The following is a 16,827-nucleotide window of genomic DNA, read 5'->3' as shown; positions in this document are numbered from 1 at the left end:
GGTGCGTGTATTTCAGTGGGCTTGGTAGACTGATATGTAATAGAACTTCTGGCTTAGTGAGGAAACTGGAAACTGCCTCACTCCTCATTTCCGTAGTATGCTTGTCCAATGATTCCTAGGCCATATAAGACAGCTGATGGTGGAGCTATTGAAGATCCAACCAGCCTTCGGGCTGTGTACTGAACATACATACACCCCAAACTTCATAAGTCAGTATTGCAATTACTATTCATTTTATATGTGGTAATGAATAAAATAATACAGTAGAATGTCTTTAAGGTAAAATAATACCATAAAAGTGGGCCCGCACAATGATTATCTGTACCGGTGTGGTCATTTCTATTTTCATTGGTTGCATGAAAGGAGTTCCAGTTTTGTTCCTGTGGAAAAGCGAATCTAATTTTGGTGTTGAAGACAGTTCACTTTCGCTCCTCTTCTTCTCTTCTGTTAATCTGCAATGTTCAGGGCAACTTAATCATTTTCGAGTATCCACGCTGTGTATGTAGTATGAAAATCATTTAATAAAACTCGCACAAAATTAATAAAAATGGCTTTCAATTTCACCTACTTCTTCAGAACTCTTGTGGGAAATTGGTAGTCTTCTCGATTCACCTAATGCCATGGCGGTTATCTCTAGGCAGTGTTGATTCACCGCCTGCTTGACTAAGTTGCAGCCCGAAGTTTATCATATTGATACTCGTATGTAGACCGAGGAGGCTACATTTAAACATTGTGGCGGTATATAGTATTATTACTGACCGCTTTCAAATAAGCGGAACAAAAATTCTGTTATTCATGTTGTGAGCTTTTGCTTTTGAATAGTTCTACTGTGGCAGTGCACACATTCTAAAATCTCGGTTTCAAACTATTAGCCTTTTTGCATTTTTGCCGCCCTGGTCCTAGACCCCTAAGGCCCATGCCTAAATATGGCTCTGACAAGAAGTGTCAGCATTTTCTAGTAAAGATTTCGATGAGGATCATAGATTGAGTGTAGCCCGATTCAGGGTTTAATGAATTAAATGCCGGGCTGAGTGGCTCAGACGGTTAAGGCGCTGGCCTTCTAACCCCAACTTGGCAGGTTCGATCCTGGCTCAGTCCGGTGGTATTTGAAGGTGCTCAAATATGACAGCCCCGTGTTGGTAGATTTACTGGCACGTAAAAGAACTCCTGGGGGACTAAATTCCGGCACCTCGGCGTCTCCGAAGACCTTAAAAAGTAGTTAGTGGGACGTAAAGCAAATAACATTATTATTATTCTTAATTAATTAATTAATTTTATTCATTTATTTGACCTTCACACTAAACTAAGGTTAACAACTAAATGAAACTGATACAATTAATAGGGAAAATATTAAGACCTGACATATAACATACAGGTTACTGTATTACAAATTTGATTTTGTCATTGTAATGGACGAAGAACAGAAGATGGAGCCAAAGAATACTAGAGCTTTGTTAGCTTCTGATGATATTGTGATAGAGTGAACATATACAATTTCAATTAGATACTTGTAGTGAATTAATAGAAGGCTGGGGCATGAAATAAGTCAAGACAAGACTAAAACCATGGTGGTAACAAGGAGACATACAGTAGGTCTGGAATAGGCATAATAAAGATAATGGACCTCTGGAACTAGTTGATACTTTCAAGTACTTGGGACTATACTACAAGAGATCAGTAACAGTGCAAATTTCATGAAGATTTTGTCAGAGCATAAGGGGTGAATAGTGTAACCTGGATTATCCCTTCCCGGGAATGACATTTTCCCAGATTGTTCGATCAAATTAAGTTGTCCTCTGAGTATCCTACTTAAATAATGTTTTAAAAATCCTCCCGGTCTAGAATACTAAGAACAACAGCTGAGAGGATTCATAATGTGACCACACAACACCTCATAATCTGCAGGTCTTTGGGCTGAGCAGTGGTTGCTTGGTAGGCCATGGCACTTAATAGCTGTTGCACAATGGTTTATTTTTTTAAATCCTGCAATACTTGTTCCTCTAAGAAACGACTTCCTGCATCAACTGACCACAAATTTCAGTCCCGTCAACGCTAAATTCTTGATCAAATGGTTTTCGAGAAACAGTATTTCACGAAAGCACGGCTACACCATACCTATGTATCTTTGCATCAGTGTCCCATCATTGCATTAATTACAGTACGTACTGGAAAAGCGATTGACGGTGAACTTGCATGGGGGACCATCTTCACATTGCATTAACCTGGTATTATTTAGGGAAACTGTGGAAGTCATAAATCACAGTGATCACAACGACGAGGAGGAGACAAGAGTGCATTATGACAGTTCTACTTGAAGATGAAACAAGTTTTTTCAAATGTTTGTGCTTGTAAAAAATCTACATTATGCCAAGGTTTAGTTGTATATTTTTGACTTGACAATTTATTTGTACAATTGTACAAATTGTACAGTAAGCAGTCTGGCCTATGCTGACGACTTGGTCTTAATGGCAGATTGTGCCGAAAGCCTACAGTCTAATATCATGGAACTTGAAAATAGGTGCAATGAGTATGGTATGAAAATTAGCCTCTCGAAGACTAAATTGATGTCAGTAGGTAAGAAATTCAACAGAATTGAATGTCAGATTGGTGATACAAAGCTAGAACAGGTCGATAATTTCAAGTATTTAGGTTGTGTGTTCTCCCAGGATGGTAAGATAGTAAGTGAGATTGAATCAAGGTGCCGTAAAGCTAATGCAGTGAGCTCGCAGCTGCGATCGACTGTATTCTGTAAGAAGGAAGTCAGCTCCCAGACAAAACTATCTTTACATCGGTCTGTTTTCAGACCAACTTTGCTTTACGGGAGCAAAAGCTGGGTGGACTCAGGATATCTTATTCATAAGTTAGAAGTAACAGACATGAAAGTAGCAAGAATGAATGCTGGTACAAACAGGTGGGAACAATGGCAGGAGGGCACTCGGAATGAAGAAATAAAGGCTAATTTAGGAATGAACTCGATGGATGAAGCTGTACACATAAACCGGCTTCGGTGGTGGGGTCATGTGAGGCGAATGGAGGAGGATAGGTTACCTAGGAGAATAATGGACTCTGCTATGGAGGGTAAGAGAAGTAGAGGTAGACCAAGACGACGATGGTTAGACTCGGTTTCTAACGATTTAAAGATAAGAGGTATAGAACTAAATGAGGCCTCAACACTAGTTGCAAATCGAGGATTGTGGCGATGTTTAGTAAATTCTCAGAGGCTTGCAGACTGAACGCTGAAAGGCATAACAGTCTATAATGATTATGTATGTATGTAATTGTATTACCAAGCATATTTTCAACACTTCTCTCAGGACAATAATCACTGGTCTTTCAGGAATCGGACAGCCTCCTTCCCAAGACTATTCTAGTATTTTATGCACAGCCTAACATTTAAAACATTTGTAGCATTTTCCACCTGTACTGGTTTGTGCAACAATTGTCTCAGTCTGCTTTCCACCTGATCTCAAGGTCACAAATATGTGAGTTTTGTATATTTTTCCAATTTACTCGTGATCAGCAATAGGCAAAATCAAATACAATGCATTAGAAAACTTGAGAATTGATATTTGCATTTGAAACCATATTCTCAATTACAACATAACCTGTAAAAGTCAAGTAGGTTTAATTTAAGAGGTACAACAATTGCACAAACTTACTACATATACTGGTGACCAAATTACAAGAGCTGCGAACCTACTAAGCTGGTGTAGCAGGGGGAGAGGTGATACTCCCAAGTGGCGCGTCCCAGTTGGCGGATAAGGGGGGTCCTAACCGGCTTGCTGGTGCACCTGAGGGAAATAGAATACATCTCGCGGACCAAACACACAACCTCGTGTGGGTGGAGGACGCAGACGAAGAATACACCCACGCTATCCCCTGCCTGTCGTCAGAGGCGACTAAAAGGGGTGACCAAGGTATGATCAAATTAGAACCATGATAATACTTGTAATTAGTACCACTACACAGAGAACACCATGGGTCGCTTTTACTTGCGCGTAGTACCACTATGTTAGGTACACAATAGGTTTGTGATTAGTAGTGACAGTGTGTGCTCAGGATGCATTTTACACTACCTGTGATTCGTGTCACTATATGAGCGACACCATGGTTCTGCCTTGCCTATGATTAGTACCCACTATGTATGGAACACCACGGGATAGTGCGAGTCCCTGTGGTTAGTCTACTTATGTGAAGAACACCATAGGTTTACGTTGCCTGTATAGGTTTGCATTGCCTGTAAATAGTGACACAATGTGCGAAACACCATAGGTCTGTGTTACATGTGCACATTACATTACCTGTGAGAAGTACCATAATGTGTGGAATACAGAGAGTCTACACTACTGTTGTTTAGTACCGCAACATGACAAATACCATGGTTCTACTTTCCTAGCGATAAGTACCATTATGATTGGCCGATGACCTGGATTTTGGACCCGTTTAGACTACAAGCATCATCAATTCAGTATTGTGCTTTAGTAGCAGTCCCTTGGTCAGTAATACTATTGTTTAATGCTAGTTTCTGGGAATGTGGGGCATTGCGGGTCGGATCCACTGATTGTTTTAACTTTATATCCATCCATTCATTCTTCGTCCCCACGTTTTGAATTCTTGTCAGTGGAGGATTATGGATTTTTAATTGTTCTTACATTTCGTTTCATTTTGTGCCATTAGGGGCCGATGACCTAGATGTTAGGCTTCTTTAAACAACAAGCATCATCATCAAATTACAAGGGAAGGTAAAAAAAAAAAAAAAAAGAGGAGAGATTTTCTACGTAATCATGTGGGTGGTTTTTATTCGATCTGCTTTATTTTATTAGATTTGAGAAATTTAAAAAAAAATGTACTTGTAATTGATTGTTGATTGGTATGGCATTATCTAGTAGCATATTCTTCAATGAGTGTGGCTGATCTAAAGAAGTTTTCACAGGAAAGTGATGAAGTTTACAAGTAAAACTGAATTTAAAGTGTTGAGATTTTTAATTCTTGTCTTTTTATATAGACAGAAGTTTTGATAGCTAGTCCCGTGGTTGGTGGGTAGTTTGCTTGCCTCTTACCCCGAGGCCCGGAGTTTGATTTAGGCAGTTTTACCTTGATATGTGGGCTAGTTTGAAGTCCACTCAGTCTATATGATTAAAGTTGAAGAGCTATCTGAGGGTGAGTTGGCGACTACCGTCTAGAGAGCCAAGAATAATTGCTGGAAGGGTTGGTTGCACTGACCATGCGTCGCCTTGTAAACCGCAGGCCTACGGACTGAGCAACAATCGCTATAGGGCTATAGTGCAATGGGGTTTGCATTTTTGTAAGATTATTATTATGTATATTTCATTATTGTGATGTTTAACCAAATTATTGATGCTTTTAATTCATTCCATTATTTTTCATTTTCCTGTATTATACTTTTTTTCATGATACATCCAAAAACGGGGAATTGAGGTTCCCTTGTAGTATGGTTCGGAAAGGTTCCATGATGCTGCAAAGAGGTGTTATGAAAGATGTATTTTTTCTCCATTCTGACATACGGACAGAAACCTGGACAACATCCAGAGAAGAAAGCAGGACCGAGGGAGTGGAAATAAAGTTCCTTAGAACCATACTCAGGAAGGTGAACAAGGATCAAAAGGAACACAGATATGCAGGAAATGCTGAGGATAGAGAAGTTACAAAACAGAATAGGGACCAGTAGATTGATGTGGATTGTCCTTGTTGGCAGGATGGGAATAATGAGAATCCCTAACGCAAGAATGGAATGGAAAGTGGGTGTCACAAATCCAATGGGGGTAACGAAGAAAGAGGTGGATAATCAAAGGAAGCAGTGGAGAGTAGAGGTGTGAACTGGCCTAGAGTGTTCAGAGAAGAATGGTGGATGAACAGGAAAGGGTGGTGGTCACTGGTCCATTACCCCACCCAGCAAGGAGTTGGATAGAGAGTGCAGAAGAAGAATGAGATAAACATAATGAAGAAGGAAGAATAGATTAATTTGTCATTTTTTCGTGCCATTACTTGTGTCATCCTCAGTAAATGAGCTCTCGTGTCAAACCTAGTTCTTTTAAATTTACATAGTTCAAAAAAATTAGGGGAACATGTTTTTGAACGTATGCCATGCCCCACAAAACAATACCTCGCACCCAGGTATATTACCATCTAAACCTTTATTTTTTACCGTTGAAGTATACAAACGAACATCGTTGGATTCAAGTTCATTTTCAGAGCACAAACGGAAATGTCCAAATAGGGGTGAAAACAAAGTGATAACAGTCCTCCAGGGTGGATTTTTATCACAGTTGGAGAGCTTCAGTATGGTGTATGTCCTCCACAAGCATTTATCACAGCTTGGCACCTATGTAGTATGTTCCGTATAAGTCGACGAAGGTCACGTTGTGTGGTGTCAGGCCCCATTCTTCAATGAGAGCCTGTTCGAGGTCTTGGAGAGTCTGTGGTGGAACAGGACGCCCACGAACACTTCTGTCAAGCCCATCCCACACTTGCTCGATGGGATTAAGGTCGGGACTGTCTGCTGGCCATTCCGTCTCTTGAATGTCTATCCCTCGCAAGATAGCTCTGGTGATGCGCGCGACATGAGCCCTGGCATTGTCATGCATGAGTAGGAATTCAGGGCCAACACCACATATAGCAACCAACACATGCTGTAGCAGTATCTGCTTGATCTACCCCGCAGTGGTAAGATTACCACAGATGACGACAAGATCCGTACGGCCATCGATACTGATGCCACCCCACACCATCACAGAACCTTGTCCAAATCGGCCGCCTTCCTGGACAATATTTGGCATGTACTGCTCACCACGGCATCTTCATACATGTTGACGTCCATCACGTTGTGTCAGGGGAAATCTGAACAACACAGGTCTCTCTTGGCGAAGTTGCCAGTTGACGTGGGTACGGACGGACAGAAGGCGAGCTGCGTAATGTTAACTGCATTAAACGGGGCACTCGGAACAGGACGTCTGGGTCGTAAGGGCACTTGTCTTAACCTGTTCCTTACTGTCTGGTCAGACACCGTGACTCCAGTGACCCTCCTGAGGTCTTGTTGCCGTTCTCTGGCAGTTGCTGAACAACGCTGCAATGCACGGATGGTCAGATATCGGTCATCTTGTAGGGTTGTCATGCATCCACGACCTTGTCCAACCCTCCTTGTGAACTGGCCTGTCCCATTATAGCGATTTCACAAGCGGTGAGTAAGTAACGGAGAGACATTGAGATCCACAGCAACATGACGAAAAGTCCATCCTTTCTGGATCAAAGTGACAGCCCTTGCGACTTGAACCTCGTTACGATGTCTCATTTGATGAGCTGGTTGACGTACAAGGTGCTTAATTGACCTCAGTAGTCTATGTACGAAGGTAATCCCAGAAATAAGGTCTATTTTTTTATAAATACATGGACCTGTTTATTTCTACAATGGTTCACATTATTTTACAGCTTGAACATTTAGCTATTTTTCTACATAATCACCATTTTGGTCGATGCATTTTTGTAGACGCTGTGACAGTTTTTGTATGCCCATGTCATACCAGCTCGCTGCCATGCTGTTTAGGAAGTTGTGAACCTCATCTTTCACCTCGTCGTCGGTGCTGAATCGCTTTCCAGCCAAATGTTCTTTCAACTTAGGGAACAAGTGATAGTCACTGGGCGCCATGTTGGGACTATAGGGTGGGTGATGATGTTCCACTGAAACTGTTGCAGGAGAGCAACAGTTTGCCGGGCGACGTGTGGGCGAGCGTTGTCATGGAGAATGTTTACGCCCTTGCTCAACATTCCTCTTCTCCGGTAATGAATTGCCCATCTGAGTTTTTTCAGGGTCTCACAGTATCTGTCATCGTTAATTGTGGTCCCAGCGGGCATAAAGTCGACCAACAATACCCTTTTCGATTCCAAAACACAGTTGCCATGACTTTACTGGCAGGCTGTGTTTGCTTGAATTTCCACGGCTGTGGCGAAGAGGGATGCCGCCACTGGCGCGATTGTTGCTTGGTCTCAGGTGTAAAGTGGAACGTTCAGGTTTCGTCACCCGTGACAATTGAGTCCAAAACGTTGTCCTGTTCGCCTGCAAAGCTTTGAAGAAATGCGGAGGAAGAATCAACTCGTTGCCGCATGTGGTCTTCAGTCAGCTTGCGTGGCACCCACCTTGCACACACCTTCCGGTATTTCAACTTTTCTGTTAAAATTCTGTGACCGGTGCTTTGGGAAACCTCAGGAACCAAAGTTTAGAGATCATCCGGGATGATCTACCAATTTTCACGCATGATTTGCTCAACCTTCACGACTGTCTCAATGGAAATTGACGGTCTCCCGCTCCTTTGTTCGTCGGGAATTTCAGTCCAACGGGCTGCAAACTCTCTACACCACTTATGAACATTTTTGACATCCGTGCACGACTCACCATACACTTCTGTGAATTGGTGATGGATTTCAGTTGGTTCAGTACCTTTTGCGTTCAAAAACCGAATAACTGCGTGCACTTGCACTTGGAGGTAACATCGAACGGGAGCTCCATTGCTCAACCTTCACGACTGTCTCAATGGAAATTGACGGTCTCCTGTTCCTTTGTTCGTCGGGAATTTCAGTCCAACGGGCTGGGTGCCTCAGCATGGCGCGCGCATGTTTATATGTTTATATTGTGACCAACAGCCACACAAACAGGGTTCTGTATTTATTAAAAAATAGGAGACCTCATTTTTGGGATCACCCTCATAACTCACGACGACACACGGATGCACCACTATTCACTTTGTTTTGAGGGGTCTCCTGACAGTTTAATGCATGACTACGCCTACTGATGGAGTATGACTTCGATTTGACATACCCTGAGTAGCTAAGGTCTCAAGGTTTGCTGTACAACCATTGGAACTCCATCTACCAAATTGACGTTCACATACCAGACGTTACAAAACATGTTCCCCTAATTTTTTTGAACAGTGTATTTCATTGGAGCCCTCATTGAGCTTGTTTTGGCTTCCGAGCTTCATCAGGAAGATGAGCATCAACACGCTTTGACAGGTCATTCTTGATACTGTTTCAGGAAGTATAGGATAAGAAAAAAATCCAGGTCCACACAGTAAAAGGAGACAGAAGACTTACATATGCTTATTGCTTTTCTATTACTAATGAATGGAGTAGTGTTGTGTGTATAGGAAAACATTTGAACACCCTGTCCCCCAGATTGGATTTAAGCAGATGTGGTTGAGAATGGAACCTGGGACCTTCAAAACTTAATGTCACAGTGCTGATCATTCAGTCAAGTGGCCTGACAAACATGCCAAGAAAACTCTTAACATCATTATAATAATGAATTCAGAAAAAAAAAAAAAAAAAAATGAATGAAAAACATAAAATAGGATAGTGAAGGACTGATTAGCAGATTTGATTTCTAAGAAATACTAATTCTGATATATTATAGGGAAATAGTTAACCCTCGAGAACTCGTTGCGTGGTCTTTTTGCCCGCACATTCCCTTTTCTGACCGTAACTTACGAGCTGAAATCTGGCTATGCTTTTGCTCCTCTTATCCCTTGTTGGACTGTTGGCAACACTAGTGCAGCAACAGTTAATTTGAGTTCAGCGTCTGCTGTTATCTTGATGAAATCCTGAATTCGACAGAAGTTGTGGTCTTTTCTTCCGCACACGAGTAAATGTGTTTTACTTCGTTCTTTTGTTTGTGCTGTGTGCATATGGGTCCAAAGGCTTAATTCTGAAGATTGTGTTATTTATTCTTATAGAAGACATAGATCCTAAGGAACAAGAAAGAATTTATCAGCTTCTCTGGAGTGCAGAAAAAGAAGAATTGGAGAACCGTGCTTTTCAACAAGAACAGATTACTGTGAGATGCTATTTGTTTGGTGATGACTATTCTGTTTGATGATACCTAGACTGCTGATGATAAGCATCAGTCATGGAATGATTCCGTGATTGAAAGTGCACATAATACAAAAATGTAGGAGTTTGGTGACTCTGAACGTGAAACAGACATTCCCTCCACAGTGTCTGATCCACCACCATATCTGATTGGTAAGGACAGTAAATCAAATCGGAGTGCTCATGTAATACATAAAACAGGTCGTACAAGGAAATGGAACATATTAAAACCATCTCATTTACCAGGTGCTATAAGAAAGGCAAGACATGTCCAATCTTCCTTAGAAGCCTGGCAGCTGTATTCCCCTCACGGGGTACTTGAGGTAATTGTAACATTTACTAATTTATGCATTGAAAAGAGGGCCTAACTATGACTGACTACCTGATGCTGCTAACATGAACGTTGTAGAATGAAAGGCTGTGATTAGTCTTCTGTATTTGGCAGATTTACACAAATCAGGACATTTGAACCTGAGGGACCTGTGGGTTATAGATGGGACTGGATGAAGCTTTTCACCTTGCAATGTCCTGAACAAGATTTCAGTTTATCTAATGTGCACTCAGATTTGATTACGTAAATAATCGAAGTGATAGGATTGAAGCTGATAAGCTAGCACACATCAGGAGGTTTTTTTAGGAGTTTGTATCTAGATGCATGAATTGTTATTCATGTAGTGAATATCTTACAATTGATCAGATGTGAGAAGGCTTTCACTGCCATTCCTTCAGGCAATATATTGCAAATAAGCCTTACCGAGCTCGATAGCTGCAGTCGCTTAAATGCGGCCAGTATCCAGTATTCAGGAGATAGTAGGTTCGAACCCCACTGTCGGCAGCCCTGAAAATGGTTTCCCGTGGTTTCCCATTTTCACACCAGGCAAATGCTGGGGCTGTACCTTAATGAAGGCCACGGCTGCTTCCTTCCAACTCCTAGCCCTTCCCTGTCCCATCGTCGCCATAAGACCTATCTGTGTCGGTGTGATGAAAAGCAACTAGCGTAGTAGTAGCAAATAAGCCAGAAAAATAGGGTATAAAAATATTTTCCTTTGTTGATGCCAGAACATTCTAAACCTATAATTTGGATGGATATAAACAACCTGAAGGGCCTTACAAGGTTGATAAAGTGGCAAAAGTACAGTTGAGCGACTAGTTCAGCCAGTTCCTGGATCCAGTCGCAATATTGCTATGGACAGGTGGTATACCTTCATCCCACTAGCTGATTCACTACTCAATAATCACAAACTTACAGTGGTCAGGACAGAGAAGAAAAATAATTCACACATTCCCCCAGTCTTTTTCTAAACCAAGCCTCGTAAAGAAAATGAGCATGTTTGCATACCAAGGGGAACATGTTCCCAAAAAAAGAACCGAAATGCTCCGAAAACCGAAAAAGTATTTAATGGGACGTAAATACAATAACATTGGAACAGAAATGTACTTCTCCTTTCTGCTTACGCATGACAGTGATAAGATAGACCCAGATTTAAGAGAAGCCTACAAACCAGAGATGCTTACTTTTTATAATCTTAAAAAAGGGGGCGTCGACATTGTTGACACTCTGTTTCTAGAATCCGTAATTGCTGGCCCCTTACATTGTTCTACATGCTTTTGAACATTGGAGCAATCAACAGTTTCATTATTTTTAGAGATGGACCAAATGGAAGTGGCGTTACTCGCTGGAACCATTTCAAGGAGCTCTCAATAACTTTGTGCAGGGATTACATGGTTCTTCTTGTATTACTTGACTGTATTGCTCCTGATACAAATGTCTATTTGCATAGCATTTTTGGGTCAGCTACCTCTCAGGCAAATAGACATTGGGCGCTGTGCCTTTTGTGACAGAGAAAGGAATCGTAAAACGAAAACTATGTGTGTTCATGTTCACGTTTATCTGCCAAGAGCACACATTACTTCCATGTGTACAGTGCACAGTAGAAAATATTGAAATGATAGAGGAGGATAATGATGATTAAATACTACTGCCTTGGTGAGTTCGGACATGTTGTTAAATAGTATTCGTCATGTTTTCAGTCTTACCTTCCTAGAACAAACTTTTATCAAGATTTTTTTTTTTGAAATGGTGTTAGAGATTGAAGGTAACTCATGACTAGTGTGTTGTCGAGTTTGGGTGTGCCTGGAATGGGTTTTCTTTCTGTAATGTTTTATTCGTGTTTTCATTTTATCTTCCTATAACTCAATTTTAACTAGATTTCTATTCATAAAAAGTAGTTCTGATTGACAAACATTCTTCATTAAATAATGGCAGCTGAATATTTATTTTTGATATGTGTAGTTGAGTACCTTGTAATGCTAAATACTTTCAACAGGTTAGACATAATAGTTGTATAATAAATTCATGGTCCAACATTTCAATTCATTCTGTGTTTAAGCAATAATTTTAGTAAATATTGCTCATAGAATCTGTGCAGTTGGAAAGACCGTGCCTGGGTTCTGATGCGTGGAATAGTAGGGCGAGTTACCAAGGGTTAAACACATTTATCTCTTTTTCATATTGCTTTGGGGGTGCTAGTATGTTACAGAACATTGTAAAAATTAGATTGGAGGCATGTACAGAAAAGGGTAATTACCACCACCATCTTAATATACAGGGTCATCCGTTTGGGATGTCAAAAGTAAAACACTATACACAAGAAACTACGCACATTTATTGCTTGTTAACGGTACATACATGTTAAGGAGAGTCTGGAGTTTGTGTCGCAGCACATTAGCACTCAGCATGTCCAACATCGTGCGTGCGGCACAAACGATACCTCGAATCCATGTTGCGCCACGTGGCACACAGCATTTCTGGAGTGATTTGCTGAAAGGCTGCTGTAATCTCCCTCCGTAGGTCAGCCAGATTCTGTGGTCTTCGTGCGTACACTGTCGAATTGACGTAGCCCCATACAAAAAAATATGGAAGGGTTAGGTCAGGGCTATTAGGATGCCATGGGACAGGTCCACCACGGCCGCACCAGCGATTGTTGAATATGAGGTTTAATTGTTCCCTCACTATGATAGTTCAATACGGTGGAGCACCATCCTGTTGATAGATAATGGAGTCCAGTATCCCATCTTGCTGTACCACATACTGCTCGATCATGTCAAGATAATTGACGGCGTGAACAGTCTCTTCCTCAAAAAAGAATGGTCCGTAGACTTTCTCAGAGGTCACACCGCACCACACATTCACTTTAGGGCTGGCTCTTTCGCGTTTGTATGAGACGTGGATTTTCTGTTTCCTAAATGATGCAGTTATGCATGTTGACTCGGCCACTCACATGGAATGTGGCTTCGTCCGTGAACATCCATCATTTTAACCATTGATCGTCACCTTCCTGCCGCTCACACATCATCGTAGCAAAATTGAGTCAAGCTCCATAATTCAGCTGTGTCAATGCTTGCATGCGCTGCATACAGTATGTGGATGTATGTGAAGATAACGCCTAACAATCCTGTGACATGTTGTGTATGGTGTATTCTGCTCTGCTGATAAGCGGCCGAGTGACTTTCGTGGACTCGGCATCATGGCTTGTCGAATATCTTCCCCCTTGTTGCTATCACGCCGCCTTTCACCTGTGTGAGGCATCTGCAATCCATTTTCTAAAAACATGTTGTACCATTTAACAATGGCCCGATGTGATGGGGCATGCCTAATGTTGTACTGACATCTGAAAGCTCACTGGGTCTCCACTACACTCGAAAATTTTTATCATACCTTACGACACACTGAGCGCGTTGTTATGGTGTAATGACCATCTTCACTCAACTCTGTATCAGCACTGAGCACGTGCGCTAACTTGTACCGCCTCTGTACCTGACATCTGGGGACTGTACTATGAACTACACTGCTGTGTTGTCTCACGGAAGTCATTGTTGCTAAGATAGTCATTGTTAACTCCCATCATTGTCACGTACATTGCAGAAAATTGCGTAGATATATATACATTAACATAATAGCTGTAACGTTATACTTTTCTGACATCCCAAACAGATGACCCTGTACATTCATAGGAAGGGAATACAGTTGTTAAATGAGTTTTTGTTGACGCTTAGAAGCTCTATTGTCTCATGTTTTCAAGAAAAGTCTTTTTCTTAGAATTTGAAGAGATAATTGGTACTATAATTAAGGATTTCCATTATACCTTTGTTTGCAGGTGTTGGTGCAGATTCAGATCTATGACAACCTGATAAACCCTGTGGTGGACTCACTCAAGTACCTGACTAGCTTGTCCTATGATGTGCTAGGTTATTGCTTAGTAGAATCTTTGGCCAGTGCTGATCGTGATAGGTTCAAGTATGATGGCACGTCAATCTCTCTGTGGTTACAGAGCCTTGCTTCCTTCTGTGGAGCTATTTTCAAGAAATATAACATTGAGTTGACTGGTTTGTTGCAGTATGTGGCCAACCAACTGAAGGCTCAGAAAAGGTAATTATTCATTATGAGTTTATTTTAAAAATTATTGATTGAACATACTGTTATCTTGGGGAAGAATTTCACCCTATTGCAATTCGTTCTGGGGTGATGGGGGGCTGTTGTCAATACTAAATATTAAAAAAATGTATGTGCTTTTATCTCAGAAACTTTTCTTTATACAAGCATGAGATTTTGATGGTATATTGACGAGGCCTAGCTATGTATACAGGCATTACTTTATTTTGTGAGATGCTACAGATTATTTGTTGCAGGTTTCTTTTTGTGAAGTTTTGATTTTTTTATCATATGTCTAGGTCTACATTTTCATTTAAATACAGTAGAAGTCTGTTATAGCAGGAATTCATAATAGTGAAAAATGTACCCACGTTAGTGGAGTGTCGTTATATCCAATTTTTCAGAAAAGTTGGGAAATAAATTCGTGAATCTTTCTCAGGTTAACTGAAAATGTAGAACTGAAATAATAAGCAGATTATTATTTTTCTACTATGTGTTACCGCAAATTAATACAGCCCTTAATTGTTGGAGTATCAAAAGTACAAGGAAGGATGTCTAAAACAGTGACTCAGTAAATTCTCTCAAAACTATGTCGGAGACTTGAACTAGAAATATTGAAAAATATGAATCAACTGATTTACTCGACTGTATGCCAACCGGAATATTTGAATATGAAGAACAGCAATAATCATCAACAATTCAAAGACTTCAGGCAGACCCCGCAGAGGGATTTCTCTGTATAGATTTTGTAGACTGGATTCTGATGTGTGGATGGATCAGAAATAGTCTGTCCGACTTATGATCCCAAATTAACAGGCTAACAACCGATTCTAATGGGTGGGCAAAAATCTCGGCACCCAACGTTATAATTTATGTCATGTAAAAGACTTCTGGTGGCAAACAGTGTTCACTTGACCATAACTCAGAATTGGGAAACATTTGTTGTATGAAATATCGAAAGAAAAAGGGAGCATGTCTAAAACATTTACTCAGTAACCTTTCTTGAAACTATGTTGGAGTTCTGCTTGCCAGATTGCATTAAATCAGAATGTTGATAGTAAATTTTCAGACTACCGTGGTGACATAATTTCAGATAGCCTGCGGACCTGGTAGCTGAGGCTGTATTATTATTATTATTATTATTATTATTATTATTATTATTATTATTATTATTATTATTATTATTATTATTATTATTATTATTATTATTATTATTATTATTATTATTATTATTATGTGCGTATGGACCCAATGGATCACGCAAAGCTCTAACGATTCTGTTTTCTGAGTTGCCAAACAGCTCTCATCCTTTCTCCGTGGATCCTTTTTCGTTCTTCTGTCCACTTTGCTCCAGTCTTCTTTTTCACTTCGTTCTCTGGTTGCACTTTCCATCCATTAATTTTTTCCTATAAAGGTTTCTGTCCGCGGTGTCATTTGGGTTTATCTGGGCTTTTTCCAGATCCTTCTTTACTTCTAGTACCCATGGAATATTTTTTAGATGTTCTATGTAAGTGAGAATCTTGTGTGTCAGTCTACTTGCCGGCAATCTGTGGACGTGCCCATAGAATTTCAGGCGTCTTTTGCGGATGTCTGCTGCAATGTTGGAATGCTCTTCTGTCTCTTTGCCTGACCTCAGTCTATATCCATCTTCTGTTTTTTGGGGGCCGAGAATTTTCCTCAGGATTCTTCTTTCTTCTTTTAAAATGTTTTCTAGGTCACCTTTCCCGTTTAGTGTAAGGGTCTCGCTGGCATATAAGACTTCGGGCTTTATTACTGTATTATAGTGTCTGATCTTTGCATGGCGGGACAAGCACTTTTTATTGTATATGTTGTGAACCCTACCGTAGGCTTTCCGAAATTTTTGTAGGCAAATTTTCTGGGCAGCCTTCTCGCCTCCCATTGGTTCAAGTATTTCTCCCAAGTACTTGAAGTGTGGTACTCGGTTGATTTGCCCATGTGTCGTGTTCAAATTTTGGATGTCAAATTTTGAGCAGAAGAACTTAGTCTCTTCAAAGGAAATTTGTGGGCCAACCATTCCAGCACATTCGCTAAGGGTTTCAATTTGTTTAACGGCTGTGAATACATCATCTGTAAGTATGGCCAGGTCATCTGCAAAAGCGAGGCATGATATGTCAATACCGTCTTTGGGTCGTCCTAGTCGTATGGGGCGCCAGTATCCCATGTCTTTCAATACCTTTTCCCACTCGCGGATGACTTTGTCTAGGACGAGGTTGAAAAGAAGCGGAGATAAGCCATCACCTTGTCGGACGCCAGTTTTAATCTGGAATGGTTCAGAGATCTCCCCCGTGAATTTAACTTTGGAGATAGTGTCAGTGAGTGTTGCCTTGATGAGGTTGAGGGTCTTGGAATCAAGCCCCAGTTCCTCAAGAACAACGAAGAGAGACTGTCGATCAACCAAGTCGTACGCTTTCCTAAAGTCAACAAAAATGCATATGACCGGTTTGTTCCTCAATGCTTTGTATTTAAGTGTTTTCTTCAAGTTGAATATTTGTTCT

The 16,827-nt window shown here is 40.8% G+C and overlaps 1 protein-coding gene across 2 annotated transcripts in view; it reads left to right on the top strand.

Moving 5' to 3' along the window:
- The window catches only part of tho2 (THO complex subunit 2-like protein), a 547,726-nt gene that overhangs the window by 212,021 nt on the left and 318,878 nt on the right, over positions 1-16,827 (top strand). For both annotated transcript variants that reach the window (XM_067143459.2, XM_067143457.2), the window contains exon 13: positions 14,037-14,308. In XM_067143459.2, coding sequence (XP_066999560.2) covers positions 14,037-14,308 — 272 coding nt within the window. The remainder of the gene's footprint in view (positions 1-14,036; positions 14,309-16,827) is intronic.

The sequence above is a fragment of the Anabrus simplex genome, chromosome 3, assembly GCF_040414725.1.
Source record: "Anabrus simplex isolate iqAnaSimp1 chromosome 3, ASM4041472v1, whole genome shotgun sequence".
Lineage (NCBI taxonomy): Eukaryota > Metazoa > Arthropoda > Insecta > Orthoptera > Tettigoniidae > Anabrus > Anabrus simplex.
Note: the sequence above shows the minus strand (reverse complement) of the source record. Positions and strands in the feature narration are given on the sequence as shown.